The sequence below is a fragment of the Dama dama genome, chromosome 10 (genome assembly GCF_033118175.1).
Source record: "Dama dama isolate Ldn47 chromosome 10, ASM3311817v1, whole genome shotgun sequence".
NCBI lineage: Eukaryota > Metazoa > Chordata > Mammalia > Artiodactyla > Cervidae > Dama > Dama dama.
In genome coordinates, this window is record NC_083690.1 from 11,143,407 (window position 1) to 11,165,157 (window position 21,751).

A 21,751-nucleotide genomic window follows, 5' to 3' on the forward strand; every position below is an offset into this window, starting at 1 on the left:
GAGGAGGCTGGGGCTGGTGACTGAAATGAACAGAGCAGTTGCTGAAATGAAACCAGCTTCACCCAGGCCTGAGGACAGGTGTTTCCTTCCACTGCCAGCAGAGAGATCCACCCTGCCCTCCTCCACCCCCAAGAAGGCCCCTCTAGACACCACCCCCCCACCCAGATCTCACCCAGCCTCTAACACGCCCCCTTCCTCACAGCTGAGCCCCTCACCATGCCCGTGGTGACTGGCACTTTCCTGGTGGGGCCTGTGAGCGACTCCTTGGCTCAGCCCTGCCCGCCGCCTCCTGCTCTGTTCAACACGGAGCCAGCATCCAGCCAGACCCGGCTGAAGGACCCGGGTATGTTAGGGGCTCCAAGAGGGTGGGCTTCCCCGCTCCCTGGAGGTGCCCCAGGATTGGCTGTGGCAGCAGGGACGGAATTCCTCCCCGCGCCAGTGTCTCCTCCACTTCTGTCCCAGCAAGTCCGGTCCTCACGTCCCCATCCACTCAGTCTGTGCTGAAGAGTACGCCTGGGAGGAAACGCATCCCCGGGAGATACAGCTGGGAATCCCCGCCGATTAGGGAATTCACCCACCAGCCCTGTGCTTTCATCAGTTGTCAGCTGAGCACCCTCTCTGTGACAGCTACTCTGCTGGGCGCCAGCAGCACCACCAAGGGCAGGCCGACACAGCTGCGGCTCTCTGGTAGACCCGAGCCCTTTATAAGGGTGTCAGATATTCACTGGGGCTTCCCTGGTCACTCAGACAGTAAAGCATCTGCCTGCAATGCAGGAGACCCAGGTTCGCCAGGGAGGGAATGGCAACCCACTCCAGGATTCTTGCCTGGAGAATTCCATGGACAGAGGAGCCTGGCGGGCTACAGTCCACGGGGTCACGAAGAGTCATGACTGAGCGACTAACACTTTCACTTTTTTTTCCACTAGATATTAACTCAGATGTTAATGAAGGGACTTCCCTGATGGTCCAGTGGTTAAGACTCTGCGCTTCCAATGCAGGGGGGTGGGGCTGATCCCTGGACCAGGGATCTGGGAACTAAGATCCCACATGCTGTGTGCGGTGCTGCCAATAATAATAATAATTTTTCTAGATAATTGAAATATATATATATATATATTTTTTTAAAGATTTTAATGGAGAATCCCAAATCACCTTCTCTGTCTCTTGCAGCGCCCCCTTCCAGTTCCTTGTTGAGTTGCCTGAGTCTTCCCGCGGGATCCATTCAGATTATCCCCACTCTCCCCACTCTGCCCCAGGGGCTCTGGCCGATCTCAGGGACTGGGACAGGGGTCTCCAGTATACTCATCTACCAAGGTGAGTGTGTGAACTTCTGGGGTCCTCTGCCTGTGACCTGACTGCTCCTGTATCCCATGCCCCCCCCCCCACTCCCACCCAGGTATTTGACAGGTGTAGCCTACCACCTTTTCATGATCTTCCTTCCCCAGAACACCCTTCTCTGTCCCCATTTCCCAAAAATCAAAGCAGAGGAGCAGAGCTCCCCAACATGGTCTGAGTGGACCCACCACCCACCAAATGGCTAAGTTGCCTTTTTTGGGTCACTTTCCCCCACTAAGCCTTCTCTTTTTTAAAACAAACAAACAAACAAAAACCACTTTATTATATTTTAAAATCATGACATCATTGCATGCTAATTAACAAGCCACACAACAATAACACATACTTACAAGAGTCCCCGAGTCTCTCCCCCACTCTTTTGGTATACCGTTGTGAACAGTTTGGTATGCACGCTTGTATAGCTTTCTCTGAACTGCCTTGCTTCCAGGTCAGCAAAGCGGTCCCTGCTGAGCTGCCCCATTGAAGGGTTTTAGATTGTCCAAGGGAAGGGATGCGTTGGGCTCTCAGGGAGAGAGAATACACCTAGGAGAAGCTTCCATTTGATTCAAGAACTTCCTTTGAAAGTTGCTTGCCAGTTTTGTATAATGAACTGGTGCTCCAGGAGCAAGAGATATCTAGGAAAACGAGCTCTGACCACATAGTGGGGAAAGTGCCTAGTAGTATTTGCCCTTAAGCTCCCTATGAGATGATTGTTCCCATTTCACAGATGGGAAAACCAAGGCTCCAGGAGCTAGCTGTAATTCCAGAGCTCTTTCCTCAATTCCATCCTGAAATGACTTCCTTGGGAAATTTCCATCCCCTTTCCCCAGCCCCCCAGCCCCACAGCCTTATTTGGAGAAGGGGTGACCCAAGTAGGCTCCTAGCTGATTCTGTAGTCCTTTCCCATCTCCTGTAGGTGAGATGCTCCCGGCCAGCCAAACACCCCCGTCCAGCGACCCTGCTGTCCAGAGCCTTCCCAAGTCCCCAGACCGGCCCGGCTCCGCCAGCCCCTTTGCCCCGTCTGCTGCTGATCTCCCCAGCATGCCTGAACCAGCCTTGACCTCCCGTGCAAACCTGACAGGTAGGAATCAGCCTGACCTCTGAGAGTTACCAGAAATAGAACTAAAGGTTCTGGGGGAAGGCATTGCCTCAGACAACGAGATCCACCCACAGAGTTGCCTGCAGGGACTGGCAAGTTGTGTTTGCGCAAAACAGGACAGGGTGTCCCGGGAGGTGGCTGCATGGGAGGGTGGGCGAGGGGAACAACAGGAGAATCCATGTCAAATCTCAGCAGCTTCTTACATGCAAGAAAATAGGCTCAATGCAGCCTGATCTGAATTGCCAGCAGAACCTGGAGATTTTTATTTCAGCATACCTGTTATGATTTCTAAAAGACTGGTGAAAATTTTAAAAGTATAGCCGGCCAAATAAAGACATCTTTGAATAGGATACAGCCTCAGGTCACCACCTGGGGACACTCAGCCCATGTCAGCTCTGCCCTTGGCATACTCAAGGGACTGATGACCCAGAGGGAGGGAGGTCTCCGGGGTGCCCCTCACCGTAACTCTAACACTAGCTTCTTCCCCTCCAGAGGATGAGATGTCCCCCACCAAATGCCCGGCAGCTGACAGGGCCTCCAGCAAACTTCCCAAGTGGCCTGGTGAGTGGTGGCAGGGTCCCTTATTGTTGGCTCATTCATTCATTCTTTCACATGCTCATTTGGTCCCACCATCATCCCATCATTCATTCCACAAGTTACACCTACACTTAGAGAAATGTTTACTGAGGACCTGTCCCCCGTAAGCCCATACTATGTGTCAACATTTTCTTGTTTGCAAAGCTGGGAGAATGAAGGAGGGAAGGGTGAGTGACTGAGAGAATGGATGAAGGCAAGAGTGGGTGATGAGTGTGGAGAGGGTAGAAATGAGAGGGCGACTTAGAGAACGGCCAGACGGCTGAGTCGGACTCCGTCCCAGATACACTTACAGACACATGAGATGTAGTCAAGTCGCCAACAACCCCAGTATGATCCGCGTTTTACAGGTGAGGAAACTGAAGCATAGTGGGGTACCTCACGTGCTCAAGAGAACAGTAAAAAGTTGAACCAGACACATGGATTCTTCTATCTTAGCTCTTAACACCCCTTCCCCCATGGCCTCCCTATGGTGAGCAAATAAAAGAACGTTAGCAACAAAGTCCTGCTGTCCAGCACAGGGTCTTGCTCAATGTTATGTGACAACCTCAATAAGAGGGGAGTCTGGGGGAGAATGGATCCATGTACATGTCTGGCTGAGTTGCTTTGCTGGGCACCTGAAACTATTGCAATATTGTTGATCAGCTATATCCCAATATAAAATAAAAAGTTAAAAAAAAATGAAAGCTAGTGAGTGAATGGAGTGGATAGATAATCAAGTGAGATGAGGGTATGACTGGGTGTAAGAAGGAATGAATGAGTGTCTGGGTAACTGAGTGAGGCCGCTAATCAAGAAAGCGCTCAGGGAAGGCTGAGATGAATGGATGAAGAAGCTAGTGACGGGGGCCTGGCTGGCCTCACAGTGGCCAGTCCTGCCGCGAGCATCCTCCGCTTTCCCCCTCCCACACCCTTTGACCTGCGCAGAGAGCGTGGAGCAGTTCTACCAGTCGCTACGGGACAAGTACCAGGCCCAGCCCGCCGGCCCGGAAGGCACCCTGGTGGAGATGGAGCTGGTGAGGGTGAGGCTGGAGAAAAGCAGCGGGAAGAGCCAGGAGAGAGAGCTGGCCACCCTGGACTGGGCAGAGCGGCAGCCGGCCCAAGGGGGTCTGGCCGAGGTGCTGCTGGCTGCGCGCGACCGCCGGCAGCCGCGTGAGACGCGGGTGATCGCTGTGCTGGGCAAAGCGGGGCACGGGAAGAGTCACTGGGCCCGGGCCGTGAGCCGGGCCTGGGCCCGCGGCCAGCTACCGCAGTACGACTTTGTCTTCTGCATCCCCTGCCACTGTTTGGACCGTCCGGGGACCTCCTACCGCCTGCAGGATCTGCTGTCCTCCCTGGGCCCGCAGGCACTGCCGGTGGACGACGAGGTATTTAGTTACATTGTGAGGAGGCCCAACCGCGTCCTGCTCATCCTGGATGCCTTTGAGGAGCTTGAAGCCCACGACGGCTCCCTGCACAGCGCAGGGGGCCCCGGGTCGGCAGAGCCCCGCTCCCTCCGGGGGCTGCTGGCGGGCCTCCTCCAGCGCAAGCTGCTGCGGGGCTGCACCCTGCTGCTCACGGCCCGGCCACGGGGCCGCCTGGCCCAGAGCCTGAGCAAGGCTGATGCCCTGTTCGAGGTGGCCGGCTTCTCGGCCCAGCAGGCCGAGACCTATGTGAGGCATTACTTTGAGTCAGAGGGGACCGCCGAGCATCAAGAGAGGGCCCTGGCGCTCCTGCGGGCCCAGCCATTCCTCCTGAGTCACAGCCACAGCCCCACCATCTGCCGGGCCGTGTGCCAGCTCGCAGAGGCCCTCCTGCAGCGGAGTGGTGAAGCCCAGCTGCCCTCCACCCTCACGGGCCTCTACGTGGGCCTGCTAGGCCCAGCAGCCCGCGACAGCCCCCCGGGGGCCCTGGCAGGACTGGCCAGGCTGGCCTGGGAGCTGGGCCGTGCGCACCAGAGTGGCCTGAAGGAGGACTGCTTCCCGTCGGCGGAGGCGAGGGCCTGGGCCGTGGCCCAAGGCTGGTTGCGGCCCACCCCGGGGGCCCCGGAGACCGAGCTGGCCTTCTCCAGCTTCCTCCTGCAGTGCTTCCTGGGGGCCGTGTGGCTGGCTCTGAGCGGCGAAATCAAGGACAAGGAGCTGCCGCAGTATCTGGCCTTGACCCCGAGGAAGAAGCGGCCCTATGACAACTGGCTAGAGGGCGTGCCACGCTTCTTGGTCGGACTGGTCTTCCAGCCTCACGCCGGCTGCCTGGGCGCCCTGGGCGCCCTGGCGGGGCCGGCAGCCTCCTCATTGGCGGACAGGAAGCAGAAGGTGCTCACGAGGTACCTGAAGCGGCTGCAGCCCGGGACGCTGCAGGCGGGGCGGCTGCTGGAGCTGCTGCACTGCGCCCACGAGGCGCTGGACCCCGGGCTCTGGCAGCACGTGCTGCAGGGGCTCCCGGCCCGCCTCTCCTTCCTGGGCACGCGGCTCACGCCTCCCGACACCCACGTGCTGGGCCGCGCCCTGGAGGCGGCGGGCCGAGACTTCTCCCTGGACCTCCGCAGCACTGGCGTCGACCCCTCCGGACTGGGGAGCCTCGTGGGACTCCGCTGTGTCGCCGGTTTCAGGTGGGGGCCGGGGACAGGAGAGGGGGCTCCTTGGCCTTGGACACCTACAGTGCGTCTTGGTGCTATGCCCAGTGCTGACTCCGTGGGGTGGTCTCCTTTAGAATGAATGGCAGCCAGATGAGGGCAGACGTGATTCCATCCTTTTTTTTAAGATGAGGAAGCTGAAGCTCAGAGGGGGACAGTAGCTTGTCCGAGGTCACACATCCAGGGAAGGACAGTATCATTCTTTCAACCAGAATGTGAAGACCGGCCTTGAGCCAGGCACTGGGCCACGTCTAGAATCTAAGACTGATCTGGGTTTGAATTCATTTTTTTCTCTCCATCCCTTGAGATGGAAACCCCATCAAGCCACCATTTTGTCATGGTGGGATTAAGGCCACAGCCTCCCTCAACCTCCCTGCCTCCATTCTCCTGTTCCACTCCACGTTATATTCCACCATCAGCACAGTCTCCCTAGAAATTGCATCTGATCATATTCCATCCTGGTTTCCAATCTTTCAGAGGCACCCTACCTCCCTCAGGATGAAGGAAAAATTCCTTAAATTAAGGAATCTAAATCCTTTGGTGATCTGTTTGATCATTTAATCACCAGAGGATCTCTTCCACCTTCCCCCTCAGCATAATTTAACCATGCAGTAAGGTCTACAACATTGTCATTCAACTGAGAATTTTCCACTGAGCTTCCTGGTAGCCAAAGCAAAAAGGAAATAAAACCATTGGGAGAGTTGAGTAAACGGAAGAAGTGATAAGGGCTTGAGTGGTCATGCAAGACTCTCTAGAGGAAGTAGGGGTTGTGTTGAGGAAGGAAAGTATCTAAACAGGTAGGAGGTTCCTTCATGGAGCTGCTCCCCCACCCCCATCATGGTCTAGCCTGGTCACCGTGCCTGGGTCTGAGGCCCTTCCTTCACAGGGCTGCGTTGAGTGACACTGTGGAGCTGTGGGAATCCCTGCAGGAGCGTGGGGAGGCCAAGCTACTCCGGGCAGTGGAGGAGAAGTTCACCATTGAGCCTTTCAAGGCCAAGTCCATGAAGGATGTGGAAGACCTCAGCAATCTCGTGCAGATCCAGAGGTGAGGAGGAGGAGGCATGGGAGCTGGTCCAGGCCGCACAGGACTTAGTATTAAGTTCGTCATGAGCACTTCCAGTGCCTCCTCTTTTGGGGGAACCTCCCAAGCCCCTCTCCATCCCTGGGAAATGACCATCTAGAACCTCTCACTGTGGTTGCCGCCCAGGCATCTATCACTGTGTCTACTTCAGAACTTGCCATCATAGACCCACTTCTTTCCCAGCTAAATCTAAGGACACACTTTCAGGGATGTCCTCGGCAGTCTGGTGATTAAGACTCTGCCTTCCAATGCAGGGGACGTGGGTTTGATCCCTGGCCAGGGAACTAAGGCCCCACATGCTGCGAGGTGCAACCAAAATTTTTTTAAAAAATAAATAAATACAGCCAAGGGGATATTCTCTCCTGCTAAGTGTTCATCCTGTCACACAAGTGACACAAAGGCCAACTTTCAAGGCAGCCAGGACAAGCATCCCCATTTTATAGATGGCAGAGGTCTAAAGTTGAGAAGGTGGAGGAGACATGACCACAGCTGTTGTTCCCTCATCTCTTCATCATGCATTGTTTGAGCACCTACTGTGCTCTGTCTGGGGTGGGTATGGGTAATGCCTCCTCTAAGGCTCTTTTCTGTGAAACACACAGTGATGCCTTAACAATATCCTTTTCGGAGGTTCTTTTCTTTTTTAACAAGGGGACAATAGGAGCCCAAGGAAGGCTGTTCTTCCAGGAAATTCTGGGCACTGGGGCATTAGGACACAGGAAGGGGCTCAGTGACAGTACGGTGCCAACTCTCCACTAACATTGCCTGTTCTCTCCAGGACAAGAAGCTCCTCTGAAGAAGCAGCTGGGGAGCTCCCTGCTGTCCGAGACTTAAAGAAGCTGGAGTTTGCGTAAGCCAAGGGGTAGATCGTCTTGGGTTCCCACGAGGTTTCTCCTCCAGCATTAGCTAGGCTGGTGCCACCAGAATTCAGATCAGCCCTCAGAGTCATTCTTAGCCTCTCGTCCCACCCCCCGCCACTCTGGAAACCAGCTTCCAGCAGCTGGGGCATGGCCGGTCCAGGCTAGTCCTGGAGGGTCTCAAGGGTGAAGCTAACCAGCCCATTTAGCTGGTGAAGATGCTTATTTGCATCCACTCATTCAACAGATCTATTCCTATGGCTGAGGTCACTGTTCTCAATCAGCTTGCTGTCCAGTGTAAAATTACCACCTGCTACTGTGATTAGTGGCTGGAAACTCAAGGGCCATGAGAATGCAGGCTTAGGGGGCTTCCTGAAGGAGGTAATGGAAGTATTGAAGCTAGACAAAGGAATAGGAATAAACCATGCTGGGTGGAGAAATTGTTATTATCTCCTCATTGTACAGAAGCAAACACTGAGGCCTAGAGGGTGTAAATTGTTTGTCCAAAGTCACAAATGTCAGATCAGCCAGGCTGGCTCTTGCTCCAATGCAGGAAAAAGCTAAATTCGTAGTTGGATCTTCTTAGGGATCTTAAATCATCTGATGATTAGGAAGGAATTATTAAGCACCTACAGTGTACTCGGTGCCATTTGTATGTAATCTCTTTAATTTTAAGAGCTGGGAGATAGTTATTATTGCCCCCATTTTACAGATGAGGAAACTGAGACCTAGTGAGATTAAGTAACTTGGCCAGGGTCCTCGACGGGGCACCCACAAGCTGCCTGCTCCTCCTGATCATGGCTTCCCTGGCCCTCCAGAAAAAGACAAGCATTTCTTCTTTTGAACAGAGAAAGACAAGATGCCAAATTTGTGCAGAGGTAAAAAAAAAAAAAAAAGTGTTGCTGAAAAGAGGAAACATATGAAAACAACTACTGAGGGCCCATTCTGGCTTTGAATTATTTTCAGCTTCAAAAGCCCCTAGCTTGAGGTCGGAACTGTGCTCTGGGGAGCAGCAGCCGTCGGGTAGAACACAGTCCAAAACCCGGAGGCTAGCCACCTGCAGGCCAGAAGCCCCGAGAAGTTCTGAGGAAAGAAGGAAGGAAGGAAGGGACTATTTTGGGCGTCTGACTGGCAGCTACCATGTCCAGTGCCCTGTCGGTCTCACCTGCCTATAGATGAGGCCGCTCAGCCACTCGGGACCCTGCAGGGGCTGTGCTGGTGGACGCTTCTCCCGATTCAGGCCCCCTTTACCTCTTCAGCCTTGCCTCCTGAGGTCTGCAGCCACGTGCATCCTCTTGATGGTCCAACCCCTGGGCCTTTGCACTGGCTCTGCCTACTGCCCAGGACTCTTTTCCCCAGGTGTCTGCATGGCCCATGCCCACACTTTTCTTCTGGTTTTCAGCAAGAGAGATCTTTTCTTTCTAAAAAAAACTTTAAAAGATATTCACTTATTCATTTTATTTGGCTTCCTCAGATCTCAGTTGCAGCCCAAAAGATCTTTGTTGCATCATGTGGGATTTTTCCTTGCGGTGTATGAGCTCTCTGGTGGTGGCACGCAGGCTTCATTTCTCCATGGCGTGTGGGATCTTAGATCCCCCACCAGGGACTGAGCCTGTATCCCCTGCACTGCAAGGGGCAGTCTCAACCACTGACCCACCACGGAAATCCCTGAGAGAGGCCTTTTCTGGCTCCCGTATTTGAAAGTACAATTCTGCCCCACTCGCGCTGGACTTTTCTCTGTATCACTTATAATCTCCCATACCAGACAGTTTGCCAGTTTCTCTGATTATCCATCTTGCCCCTTGATATGTTAGCTCCACAAGGGTTTTGACTTTTGTCTGTTCTGTTCATGGTGATCTGTGTTGACAGGTTTGATGGGCCTGGCACCCGATAGGCAAGCAATATTTGGTAAATGAATTCCTTAATCTTTTCAAAAACCTTCTAAGACTAGGACTAAATTTGAGAAGATGGAGACTCAGAGGTGAAGGGATTTGTCCAAAATGTCCCAGAGAAGCTAAATGAAAAGTGTTAGTCACTCAGTCATCTCTGATTCTTTGCGACCCCATGGACTGTAGCCCACCAGGCTCCTCTGTCCATGGAATTCTCCAGGCAAGAATACTGGAGTGGGTTGTCATTTCCTTCTCCAGGGGATCTTCCTGACCCAGGGATGGAACCCAGGTCTCCTGCATTGCAGGCAGATTCTTTACCATCTGAGCCACCAGGGAAGCCAGCCCAGATTCAAATCAAATTTCAAATCACCCCATCTCATGACCTTTCATTAAGGCTGGTGATTCCCAGACTTTGGGGTTTCAAAGATTGAGAATATTTTGAAGTGAATTTCGGTGACTCTGTACAGTTACCATCTTTTAATTTATATCAGGTATGCTCATTCAAACAAGTGAAATAACCACTGATAGCACCATCATTTTATCAAAAATGAAACATTATAATGTCAAAAAAGTTCAAAGGATATAATTTCAGAATAAAAGATGGTTGTTTGCCTTGAGTAATTTAACCATATTTTAAAAAAGAGTGAGAGAGAGCCCTTTGTTGTCTTTATTTTTCTCATTCCCTTGAAGTCTGTTCTAAATGCCCATCCAGGCTATGTGGCCTTATGTGAGTTAGCTAACCTGTCTGTGCCTTGGTTTCCCCATCTGTAAAATGGGGCTAAGAAGGGCTCCTAGTTCAGAGTCATTGTGAGGATTAAATGAGATCTGAGTGATGAACCCACCATATTCTTGGCATATAAAAAGTGCTCAGGAAATGGTTCTGTTTGTTATGAAATAGCAGTGGAAAATATGTAAGTCATCTTTCTCAGGGTTGGAGGTGGTTCCTTAGGCCAACATTTGGGAACCATTTCCCCAGGCCAGGGTGAGAGAAGGGCGCACATGGATGATGACAGGAGTGAGACCTGGCTCCCCAGGCAGAGGTGAAGGCTGGGGAGCCCCTAGCTGGGAGCCCAGCAGGCCTCTTGAGTGGGTTTTGTGAGATCTGCCTGAAGTAGAAAGGAGCGGGGTCCCAACAGGTGGGGCAAGGACGAGGTAAGGTCTCAGTGGGGCATGCCTTCTGCGGGGTCAAATAGCAGGCCCATGGCTGTTTCAGGGTCTTGACTCTGCCCTTTGCCTCCTAGGCTGGGCCCCGTCTTGGGCCCACAGGTTTTTCCTAAACTGGTGAAGATCCTCGAGGCCTTTACTTCCCTTCAGCACCTGGAGTGAGTATAAACCCTGGAATTTCTCCAAACCCTGGCCCTGTTTGTCCCTTTCTCCCTGCTTCCTTAGTGTGGCTGGGGTGAGTGACTGGATGCCCCCACTGCAGGGAAGGGACGAGAGATGGAAACAATAAAAAGAAGTTGAATCCTTTTGTGACCTTTGAGACTCCCCCTCTTGTGCTGCTCCCAGCAACCTCACGGGGGATGTAGGGGTGAGGAATGTGATCCCAGTTGTACAGTTCAGGTCTTGAGAGGTTGGGGCACTTGCCCCAGCTCATGGGGCTCCCAGAAAGGAAAACAGAGATTCAGGTCCATGGGGAGTCAGAACCTTGTCCCCTGATTGGCCACCTGGTGCCCCCAGGTGATGAAGACGCTCTCATATTCTCGGAACTCAGCTGCATCTGGCCATGGTGTGTCCAGGGGTGGGGGGATCAGAGGAGGCTGCTGCTGGGTTGGAGGGTGGGGGAGGGTCACGTGGCCTCTGGGGTGCTGTCTGATGCCCCCCATCTGGTTCTACCTGCAGCCTGGACTCGCTGAGCGAGAATAAGATCGGGGACGAGGGTGTCGCCCAGCTCGCCACCACCTTCCCTCAGCTGAAGGCTCTGGAGACACTCAAGTGAGTGGGCTGGGCTTGCCCTTCCTGCTGCATTTGTCCCTAGAGTCCCACCTTTTAATTCTTTCATTCTCTCATCCATTCAATCATGCATCTGTTTAGTCATCCACCCATCCATTCACTCAGTCAGTCATTTCTTTAATCAGCCGTTCTACTAATTAATCAACAAATATGTAAGAAGCATCTATTTTGTGCAGACGCAGTTCAAGGCCCTGGAGACCCAGCTTTAAGCAAAGCAAATTCCCTGACCTCCGGGTTCTTCTAGGGAGGGGACACAATAAACCAGCAAACAAGAATCCATAATTGTGACGTGTGCAGTAATGAATGTAAGCAATGTCTCATGAGAGAAAGTTAGACCGAGGGCGAGACAGGAGAGCTAGGTTAGGATTTATCTGTAAAACATTATTAGCAAGATAGTGAATTTTGATTTAAAAAAAAAAACTGTTTTGGGTTTGAGGGAGTGGGAAATGGATATGAGGCAGGAGGGTCAGCATGATTTCTTTTTACCGAACCTAGAGGGATCGTTAAAATTCATGCACACTCTATTCCACAACTGTGATCAGGGAAGCCACAGAATTCACCAGAACCAATTAGGGATTTCCTTGATGGAGGGACACTAAGACTTCTTAAGTAATTTAGAGTGTTTAAGGAAATAATGTGAGTAAGCTAGAATTCACTCCCATCTTCCTTCCTTCTTTCCTTCCCTGATTCCTCCCTCCGTCTCCTACCTTTCCTTCCTTCCTTTGTTCCCCACTTAAGTATTTTCTGAGCACCTCCTTGGCTCTAGGCACATGTTTACAATAATGAACAAAACAGATCCAACCCCTTACCTCAAGGAGAGGAGCTCAAACAAATAATGTGAGCCCTCACGTAATGACAGTCCTGAAAAGTAGTCCAGAGGGAAAAGAAGAGATGCTATAAACTCATAAAACAGGTGTGGGAGGAGTGCAGTCTCTCTCTCACCTGCATCCTCACCCCGTCATCCTGCTCAGCTTCAGCATGTGACTGCATCCTCTTATTGGTCCAGTTTACCCATAGTACCCTCACAGCGTTCAGCACCCACGGCTCTCATCCAGGTGGGCTGCCTTGCGTTTGCTGCCCTGGGCCGCCCTGTGAGAAAGAGGAGGTCCCCAGCTCTGCGCGAGCCTGGGGCACGAGCGCTGGTGGGTAGGGGCATTCAGGTTTGGCCCTGAGCCCTCCCCCTTGTGGTACCCCTGCAGCTTGTCCCAGAACAACATCACTGACGTGGGTGCCTGCAAGCTGGCCGAGGCTCTGCCCGCGCTCGCCGCGTCCCTCCTCAGGCTGAGGTGAGTGGGGTCCCCATCTGTCAGGTGCTGAGCTGGTGGGCTGGGGGGTGGGCAGAGAGCCCCCTTGGTTACTGGCTGCGAGGTCCCTGGAAGCAGTCCCTACAGGCTGTTCTGTTGGGTGGTGTTGCACAGTTTGGTGGGGGTGGGGAGTGGGGGGCCTAAAACCCACCATGAACACACCCCGCTGGAGTGGGGCGATGCTACCACCCTGGACAAGAGGGTTAGCAGCCCCCGGAGGAAGGGCAAATTCTGGGCAAGTTGTTTTCTTGCCGAGTCTCTGTTTCCTCATCTGGAAAATGGGTACCATCTCTATGGCCTACAGAAAACGCCTGGAGCAGTGCCTGGCTCTGGTGCTTAATAAATATTGGTCCTCCTTCCCCAGGGGATGGCAGGACTGAGCCATTTCTGGAGTCCAGGGTTAGTGATTTCTAGAAGGCTTATTGCGCACAGGCAGCCTTGGCTGGCGCTTGTCCCTGACACTGGTCCGTGCCTACACTGCCACCTTCTGGTGAGGCTTGGAATAGCACATCTTGCTTTTGATTGCTTCCAGCCTGGCCCCTGGCCTTCCCCTGTGGCTCAGCCGGGAATCTGCCTGCAATGCGGGAGACCTGGGTTTGATCCCTGGCTTGGGAAGATCCCCTGGAGAAGGGAAAGGCTACCCACTCCAGTATTCTAGCCCGGAGAATTCCATGGACTGCACAGTCCATGGGGTTGCAAAGAGTCAGACATGACTGAACGACTTTCACTCACAGCCTGGCCCCTGGTGGTACCCGGGACTGATGGTCCTTCCAGTCCATTAGCCTTCCAGCCAGGGTCCCTGCGTGCCATTGCATAAGTTGTGTGCCATGCAGCTTCTATAGTCTTTGTTGGCACTGCCTAGAGTTGTGAGGGCATCTAAGATTCTGGGCCAGAACCTGTGCTAGGAACTAGAGATACAGCTATGAACAAAACCAGCACAGGTCTTACTTTTGAGCTCCTTGCATAATAAATAAGCAAATGAGTAAACAAAGTAAAACGCTGATTCATGCTGGGAAGGAGGAAACTAACAAAGGCCAGGGAGAGGACAATAGGGAGGACTGAATTCACCAGGGAGGTCAAGAGAGCTCTGAGGAGGTGACCCTCCCCCTTCTGTGGGATGCTGTCAGGGAAAAGCATTCCAGGAAGAGGGAACAGCAGATGCAAAGGGCCTGAGGTGGGAAAGAGGTTGGGTCCTTCGCCAGAAGTGGGGTGGGCCCCTGTGGCTGGATATAAGGAACTAGGGCCAGAGGGTGGGAGATGAGACGAGAGAGGTCAGCGGAGGCCAGAACATACAGGGAGAACTTCGTAGAGTCAGGAGGGAGACTGGGGGTTTTCTGGTGTGAATGGAGAAGCAGGTGGGGCCGGTGGGGGTGATATGTGACCTGACTGACACTTTAAAAAACCTCGTATTGGGAGTTCCCTGGTGGCCGAGTGGTTAGGATTCTGGGCTTTCGCTGCTGCGGCCCAGGTTCTATCCCTGATTGGGGAACTGAGATCCTGCAAGCTGCACAGCACGGCCAAAAAATGAAAAAAAGAAACCTCGTATCATAAGGACTTTAAGATGCCTTCCATTGGTAAGACATCATTAAGAGGACAAAACGCTGTTAACTAAAGGATGACATCCTTTGATTATCAGACACATCCTGATCTCAGTGATTTTCAAATGTGAACATGTACATCTTGGCATCAGTGGAATATGGGAAGAATCCTCTCCCTGTGGGGGGAGGAAGGGCCCCCTGGGTTCTAAGGTCCATCTCAGGAAGGTATTGCAAAACCTCCCCCTGCTTCCTGCCCTGGTACCAGCCGACTCATGACATCAGGGCTCCCCGGAGTTTAGCTGGAATCCTCTTTGCTGCAGTGTAGACCTGCTGGTTTCACAGGCAGGCCTGCAGTGTTGCCCTGAGGCCGGGTCAAGACAAAGTCATGGCCTTGAAATTAGAACCGCGGCCACACCTGGCTTGTTAAAAGGACTCTTGTTAATGAGGCATCGGCAACACCCATGGTTCTATTTTTGACACTGCTAATGGTGACTGAGTACTCTATAGAAACCCGAGCCTGCCCAGTGACTCCGGGTTTCACTCTCCCCTGCCATATCCCCAATGCCGGGCACACTACAGTAGCTGATATAACCTACAACCCCCCCGGGGAGATATAATAACCATAGTTAACAAGTCGTTCATTCCATGAGTCGGGCCCTATTCTGGGTGTTTTACCAACACTAACTTATTTACTCCTCCCCATCATTACTCTAACATGCCCATTTTATGGAGGCGCAAACTGAGTCACAGGGATGCTGAGTAACTTGCCGAAAGTCAGGCAGCAAGCTGCAGGACTGGGATTTGAACTTGAGATGTCTCTGGCAGGAAGCTACCTCCGCTCAGTCCTGCTGCCTCCCCAGACTCACTGAGTGACCACGGAGAAGTTACTCAGTTTTCCCCTCTGTCACATGGGGCAGCAGTCCCAGCTGGTGGGTCTCCCGCTAGGCCCCGACCCCCCCAGCACCCCCGGCCCCTGCTCTGACCTCTGTCTCCCACAGCTTGTACAACAACTGCATCTGCGACGCGGGAGCCGAGAGCCTGGCGCACGTGCTTCCGGACATGGTGTCCCTCCGGGTGGTGGAGTGAGTGTGGGAGCCTGGGCAGTGGGGCAGGGCTTGGGAGGACCGGAGGTCTCTTGCTGGCATCGTGGGAAGGGCCGGTTGTCGAGAGCGTGGTGCTGGCCTTGGTCTGGGGCTGGATGGTCCCCGGGGCCAGGATCCACAATGGCGCTCTCTCCGCAGCGTCCAGTACAACAAGTTCACAGCCGCTGGGGCCCAGCAGCTTGCTGCTGGCCTGAGAAAGTGCCCTCAAGTGAAGACACTGGCGTAAGTCTTGGCCGAGGCGGAGGGGGCGTCAGCGTGGGGGTCACCTGAGCTCAAATCCCACTCTGCCCCTCTCCAGCGTGTGACCTGGGGCAGCAGACATGTCACCCCACTGGCCTCAGTCTCTCTTCTTTTTTTTGGCTTTAGCTTGGGGGATCTTAGTTCTCTGACCAGGAATTGAACCCAGGCTCTCAACAGTGAGAGCGCTGAGTCCCATCCACTGGACTGCCAGGGAATTCCCTGGCCTCAGTTTCTTCATCTGTAAAACGGGAGTGATAATAATATTTAGTCTGAAGCAGTTTTGTGGGTTCTAAATTAGTCAAGATACTTAAGACAGTGTCTGGTCCATGGAAAGACTCAATATAGTAAGCCGAACAATACGAAATCGCTTTTATCTGTTGATCTATGTGCTGTGCTGTTCTTGGTCGCTCAGCTGTGTCCAGCTCTTTGCGACTCTTTGTAACCCGCCAGGCTCCGCTGTCCATGGGGATTCTCCAGGCAAGAATACTGGAGTGGGTTGCTACGCCCTCCTCCACTGTTGACCTATACAATTGTCAATTTCATATGATTCAGACTTATTTATTATTACATCACTATGATGTCCAGTGTCCAATACTGTACTTGATAATCTTTCAAAGCACTGTTGTCTACATAATCACTCACATCTTCTAAGAAGAGTAGGGCGGCTCTTGGAAGACTCATTATGCAGATGTGGAGAATAAGGCACAGAGAGGTTAATGAACCTTTCTGAGATCACACAGAAAGTTCTCAACAGTTGTGGTTCCTTCACTCAGCCATGTCCAACTCTTCGCGAACTCAGGGAGCGCAGCACGCCAGGCTTCCCTGTCCTTCACTATCTCCTTGAAGCAGAATCAAGTTTAAAAAGGGAGGGGGGTCACTAGACTTCTGGTGTCCCTGTGACCCCACACTAAGCTGGGTGGGAGGAGGAATTTGGAGGCAGCCTGCCTTGGGGACTCCGGACCACCCCCAACCTCTGAGCTGGCCTCCATGTGCCATGCCCCCTCACAGGATGTGGACGCCCACCATCCCCTTTGGCGTCCAGGAGCACCTGCAGCAGCTAGACCCCAGAATCATCTTGCGATGATCCAGGCTGTGGCTGGGAAAAGGGAACTGAGGTGAGCTTGGGAGGGGAGGGCCCCGGGGGGCTTCAGGGACAGGGTCCCGTGAAGTCAGTATCCGGAAACGGTGGGTGGGGCAGCGGCTAGGAGCTGGGTGACCCCTCCTGGACCCATGTTCTGTCGGCCGCCCCCCTACCCCCGCCTCCTTCTCTGCTGGGATGTCCTCTAAATGTGCTGAGGGCTTAGGCCTTGGGGATCCTCCCTGTGGTCAAGTCTGGGGTCCCGGGGAAGGACAGGCAGGTCAGCGTGCACACCCCGCGGCCCTCAGCCTTGGAGGGTCTTCCTTCACGGATGCCCCGGCTAGCCTGGCTGCTATCTCAGTCCTCGGGCTGCCCTGTTGCTCGGCCTTGTCCTCAGAGGAATTCATTCTACCGATTTCTGTGCACGTGACTGTCCTCTCGCTTCCATGCGCCCCCTCCCCCGCCCCGACCTGGGATGTCCCCTCCTCCATCCCCGCACCCCTCCCATCCCCGGGCTCGACCACGCTCTCGCCGTGTGCTGACCTGCCCTGTCCTAAAGCTTCCTCGTCTCCCCGCTCCCAGCCTCCCACAGCACGCTCTCCGAGGACACCGACCGTACTGGACCCTCGCCTGGTGCTTTGGGGACACGGCTTTTCTCGGCCTGTGTCCCGTGGGACGTGGCATTGTGATGCCCAACCCCGGTGACTCAGGGTCGGCTCCTGCCCAGCTGGAGAGAGGACCCACTGCCTGCTCTGCGGACCGACCCCTTGGTTCCCTGGGTGGATGTCAGCCCCGCTCAGCCACCGCGGCTCTGGCAGGTGGGCGTCCAGGAGCACCTGCAGCAGCTGGACCCAAGAATCATCCTGCGATGATCCAGGCTGTGGATCCAGGCCGTGGATCCAGGCCGCTGCTGAATGCCCGGGATCCCTGAGGCATTCCCAAAGGACACTGCAGACAGCCGTGGCCAAGGCCGGGGGGATGGGTGAGGCGGCCACATATCCGCCTGCCCAGGTCCCTTGTGGCCTGGGGGGAAAGCACATCTCCACGCTGCTCTCCTAGCAGGACCGGCTCCAAGGATGCCTGTGAGCATCATCCAGCCTGTTCATTTCCCAAAGCGCGACCACTGGAAATTCTCGGCAGCTGCCTTCTGTCTCTGGGACTCACTGGTTTGCACTGACTGTTTTGGCCGAGGCCAAAGCTAGGCCTGGCCAGATGCACTCTTTTGCGGGTAAAGAGATGACCATATACACTAACGGAGGAGGGGCGGGGCCATGGCCTGGACCACATTTGCCTTTTTGCCTCCATTTCTTGTTTGTTTGTTTTTTTTCCACTACATATAAATCTGTCACTTAATCCCACGGGCAGGTCCTGTGTTTATGTTGTGATTACTAAATTTGGGGTGCACACTCTTCTGGCTAGCTAACGCATCACAAGCCACCCTCAAAAGGTAGTGGCTTAAAACAGCACCAACATTTATTCTGCCCTTAAACATCTGTCTTTTGGGCAGGGCTTGGCGGGGACTGCTCGTCTCTCTGCCCGGCTCCAGGTCAGCCTGGCACCTGATGCTGACTGGGGGCCTCGGTACCTCTAAGGATGTGGGGCGGGGGCTCTCCATGTGGGGGCTTCCTCACGGCCTGGAGGCTGGGTTGAAGGGTGATCATGCCATCAGGAAGAGAGGTTGGGAGGGGGAGACAAAGACCACGGTGAGAAATCGTGTCCTTTTTGTAAGCCAGCCTTGGTTGTCATGCAGCATCACTTCTGCCATATTCTACGGCCAGTTGACCAGGACCCTTGCTCTCCTCCCCTCCCCAGACCCCTTCAGCCTCCCACCCCCACTCACCCACCCAGCCCAACACACACAGCAGAGTCCACTTTGGCTCCAGTCCTATCTTTGGGGAAAGGATTTTCTCTACGGCTTCCTACCCTTCATTGGAAAATTCATGACTCGGCAGTCAACAAGGCTGAAGCACTGTGAGCTTTACCCTGTATTTTCCTCTGCCTCTGCCCCGCCACTCTATCCTGGGAGTCGCTGCTTAGCTGAGCTGGCATTGGGCCCTGGCCATGGCGAGCCTGGAAGGGACCTGGCAGCTTTGCTGTCTACAAAGAGAACTGCCAGGTTGGTTGGTGTTTTTCACCGGAGCGTGGCTTGCTTGGTCAGAAACCCTGATTTGGGACAGCTTGGCTCTCTCCTGGTGGCTGTGGGAGCTGCCTGTGCCCTAGTCTGGTTGCCTGGCTCCCAGATTCTCCCCCTCTTCCCAGCAAGTAGGGGTTGAGGGTCAAGAACGTCAGAGGGATTCTGATCGTGCTGTCTGGCTGGACGTCCTGGCAGAAAGGTGGTGCCTTCCGCCTTAGGGGAAGCCCCCTAAGGAAGGAAGGCCCCACACGCCCTGGGGGCTAAGGGCCTCTGGCCTTGTACCGGGGCATCACCCCTCATGGGGTCCCTGCACGTGTGGGCTTTGTGGACTCCACGGAACTCCCACATGTGCAACCACAGGAAGAATCTCCTTCTGATCCAGGCATCCATAGCACCCTTCAATCAGGCGAGGTGGGCATGATCATCCCCACTGCTTTTGATCTGTTCACAGGTGACAAAATGAGATCAGAGGCTATAATTATTCATAGTGATGACTTTAAATGAGAGATGTGTGCGTGGATGGGTCTTCAGTCATGCCTGACTCCTTGTGACCCCACGGATTGTAGCCCACCATGCTCCTCTGTCCATGGGATTTCCCAGGCAAGAATACTGGAGTGGGTTGACATTTCCTCCTCCAGGGGATCTTCCTGACCCAGGGATGAAACTCATGTATCGTGCATCTTCTACATTAGCAGGCAGATTCTTTATCACTGTGCCACCTGGGAAGTCCTATTTATTTTTTAAGGCATTTAAATTGTGTGTGTGTGTGTGTGTGTGTATATATATATATATATATATGTTGTTGTTCAGTCGCTTAGTCATGTCTCTTTTTTTTTAATGTCTGACTCTTTGCTATCCCATGGACTGTAACCCACCAAGGCTCCTCTGTCCATGGGATTTCCCAAGCAAGAATACTGGAGCTGGTTGCTGTTAGGAAACGCCGCAGGAGGAAAAAGCCACCTCTAAGGACCGGTGGTAAAGGCCTTTATTAAGCGTCGCTCTCGGGCAGAACTCCCGGGGGTGGGTGAGTGAGGAGACAAAGGGAGTCTGCGAGGTATGAGGGGTGGGGAGGGGTTTTATAGCCAGGGTCGGCGTCCAAGCCAGGTCTTTTCATATAAGGAAGAAAGCGCGGGCTACAGCGGTGGTCAGTGTCCGAGGGCTCTATGTTGGTACCTGATTGGACCAGGCTGCAGGGGGCCAGCCCCTGGAAGTTTAGCCAGCCTCCGGAATTTGCCTTGCGGCACTTTTCCGGGGCATGTCTCAACATACTAATACCCGACCTTTCATCCCGGCCTTTTTGTTATAGGACAAGGGGCGCGGGTTCTCTCTGGCTATTTCCTGCTGAACGGGGGCGGCGAGGGGTAGGGGCCAGCCGGGACGAAAGGTCAGCTTATGCAGGATTGTGAGGTGGGTCTATGTCTTTTTGACTGAGTCGAGTGTAAGCTGTTAGGAGCATGGCCCGTCCGGTCGCAGCCTGCGCTATTTCTTGGACCCATTGAGTCCGGTCCAGAGGGGGCTTTCTTGGAGCTGTCTGCGCCTTTGTTCTAGGCCTGATGATTGGGGCCGATAGGGGATGTGGAGATGCCAGTCGATGTCCAGGGCCGTAGCCACCTGCAGGGAGATCTGTGAGAGTATATATATATTTTTTTTTAAGAGAGGAGTAGGGCAGGAGGGGATGACCAGAAAGGAGTGGGTAAATAGGCAGGAATCTAATTGACAGGGTGGTGGTTGGGTTTGGAGCGGACATGAGGGTTGGCCGTCAATGCCCACAACCGAAACCTGGGAAGGACGTAAAGTGTCCCCGAAAGAGGGAAGGACCGAATAGGTAGCCCCCGCATTAACCAGACTTTACCCGTTACCTGGAGCGTTACCCTGGGCTTGGCTTGGGTTATCGGGGTTCCCGAGTCTGGGCGACGTCAGCCATTGTCGAAGCTCAGCAGCTCGAAGGCCGGAGGAGGGCAGGAGGTCTCCCTGGGGTGCTCTGGTCCCCGGCCCCTAGAGGTCAGGGCCCGAGAGGCCTGGGGACAGTCACTAGCCCAGTGTCCTCGCTGTCTGCACAACGGGCATGGCTTGGAAGGAGGCCGCGGATTGGGGCACATCTTGGCCCAGTGTCCTTCTTGGCCACACTTGAAGCAGGCCCCCGGAGTGGGGTTTTGGGACCCCGAGCCCGCCGCCAGCCGCAGGGCTGCTACTAAGCCCTGGGTTTATTGGTTTAGGAGGCTTGCCTGAAATTCGGCCTCTTGCTTGAGCCTTGCCCTTTGGCTGGCCTCAGCAGTTTCTTCACGGGCGTTATAAACTTTAAAGGCCATTTTTACCAGGTCTCGAATAGGGGTCTGAGGGCCGTCCTCGGCCTTGGTCAGTTTTTTTTCGGATATCAGGTGCGGATTGGGAGATAAAATGATTGGCCAAGGTAGCTGCCCCAATGGGGGACTCAGGGGACAGTCTGGTGTATTGAACAAGGGCCTCAGTCAGCCGATTAAGAAACATGGCTGGGTTTTCATCGGGCCCCTGAGTCACCTCATCTAGTTTGAGGAGGTTTACTACATTATGAGAGGACGTTTCCATCCCATCGAGGAGACACTCTATCATATAGCGTACCCGCAGCTGGCCGCCACCCCCTTCCTGGTAGTTCTAATCAGGGTCGGTGTCAGGAACTGCCTGAGCTCCCGGGGGGCGCTCGGGGGAGGGGAGGCTCCTGGAGGGTTGCTATGGGAGCGAGTGTGGGAGCTAACCGGAGAAAAGGGGGGAGTGACGGGAGAAAGGGGAGGATACAAGATAGGGTTAAGGGCCGGAGAATCTGGGGCCAGCGGTGAAGCCTCAGGGGCGGGAACAGGAACAAAAGAGGCCGGAGTAGGGTTAGAGGGGGAGAGGTTAGGAGGGGCCGGAGAGGAGGGGGAGGGGCGAGAGCGCAACGCCCAAAAGGCCTGAACATAGGGGACCT

The 21,751-nt window shown here is 54.0% G+C and overlaps 1 protein-coding gene across 9 annotated transcripts in view; it reads left to right on the forward strand.

Moving 5' to 3' along the window:
- CIITA (class II major histocompatibility complex transactivator) overlaps positions 1 to 18,034 on the forward strand; it is a 56,222-nt gene extending 38,188 nt beyond the window's left edge. For 5 of the 9 annotated variants that reach the window (XM_061152814.1, XM_061152815.1, XM_061152820.1 and 2 more), the window contains 14 exons: positions 203 to 343; positions 1,171 to 1,314; positions 2,252 to 2,416; positions 2,927 to 2,995; positions 3,953 to 5,612; positions 6,523 to 6,681; positions 7,493 to 7,564; positions 10,702 to 10,782; positions 11,303 to 11,395; positions 12,613 to 12,699; positions 15,254 to 15,337; positions 15,497 to 15,580; positions 16,607 to 16,713; positions 17,259 to 18,034. In XM_061152814.1, the coding sequence (XP_061008797.1) occupies positions 203 to 343; positions 1,171 to 1,314; positions 2,252 to 2,416; positions 2,927 to 2,995; positions 3,953 to 5,612; positions 6,523 to 6,681; positions 7,493 to 7,564; positions 10,702 to 10,782; positions 11,303 to 11,395; positions 12,613 to 12,699; positions 15,254 to 15,337; positions 15,497 to 15,580; positions 16,607 to 16,682 (2,915 nt within the window). In that variant the 3' untranslated portion in view covers positions 16,683 to 16,713; positions 17,259 to 18,034. Of the gene's footprint in view, positions 1 to 202; positions 344 to 1,170; positions 1,315 to 2,251; positions 2,417 to 2,926; positions 2,996 to 3,952; positions 5,613 to 6,522; positions 6,682 to 7,492; positions 7,565 to 8,283; positions 8,450 to 10,701; positions 10,783 to 11,302; positions 11,396 to 12,612; positions 12,700 to 15,253; positions 15,338 to 15,496; positions 15,581 to 16,606; positions 16,714 to 17,258 lie in introns of those variants that run through there. The other 4 variants (XM_061152819.1, XM_061152817.1, XM_061152816.1 and 1 more) reach the window with 3 other exon arrangements.
- The last annotated feature ends 3,717 nt before the right edge of the window (positions 18,035 to 21,751 follow it).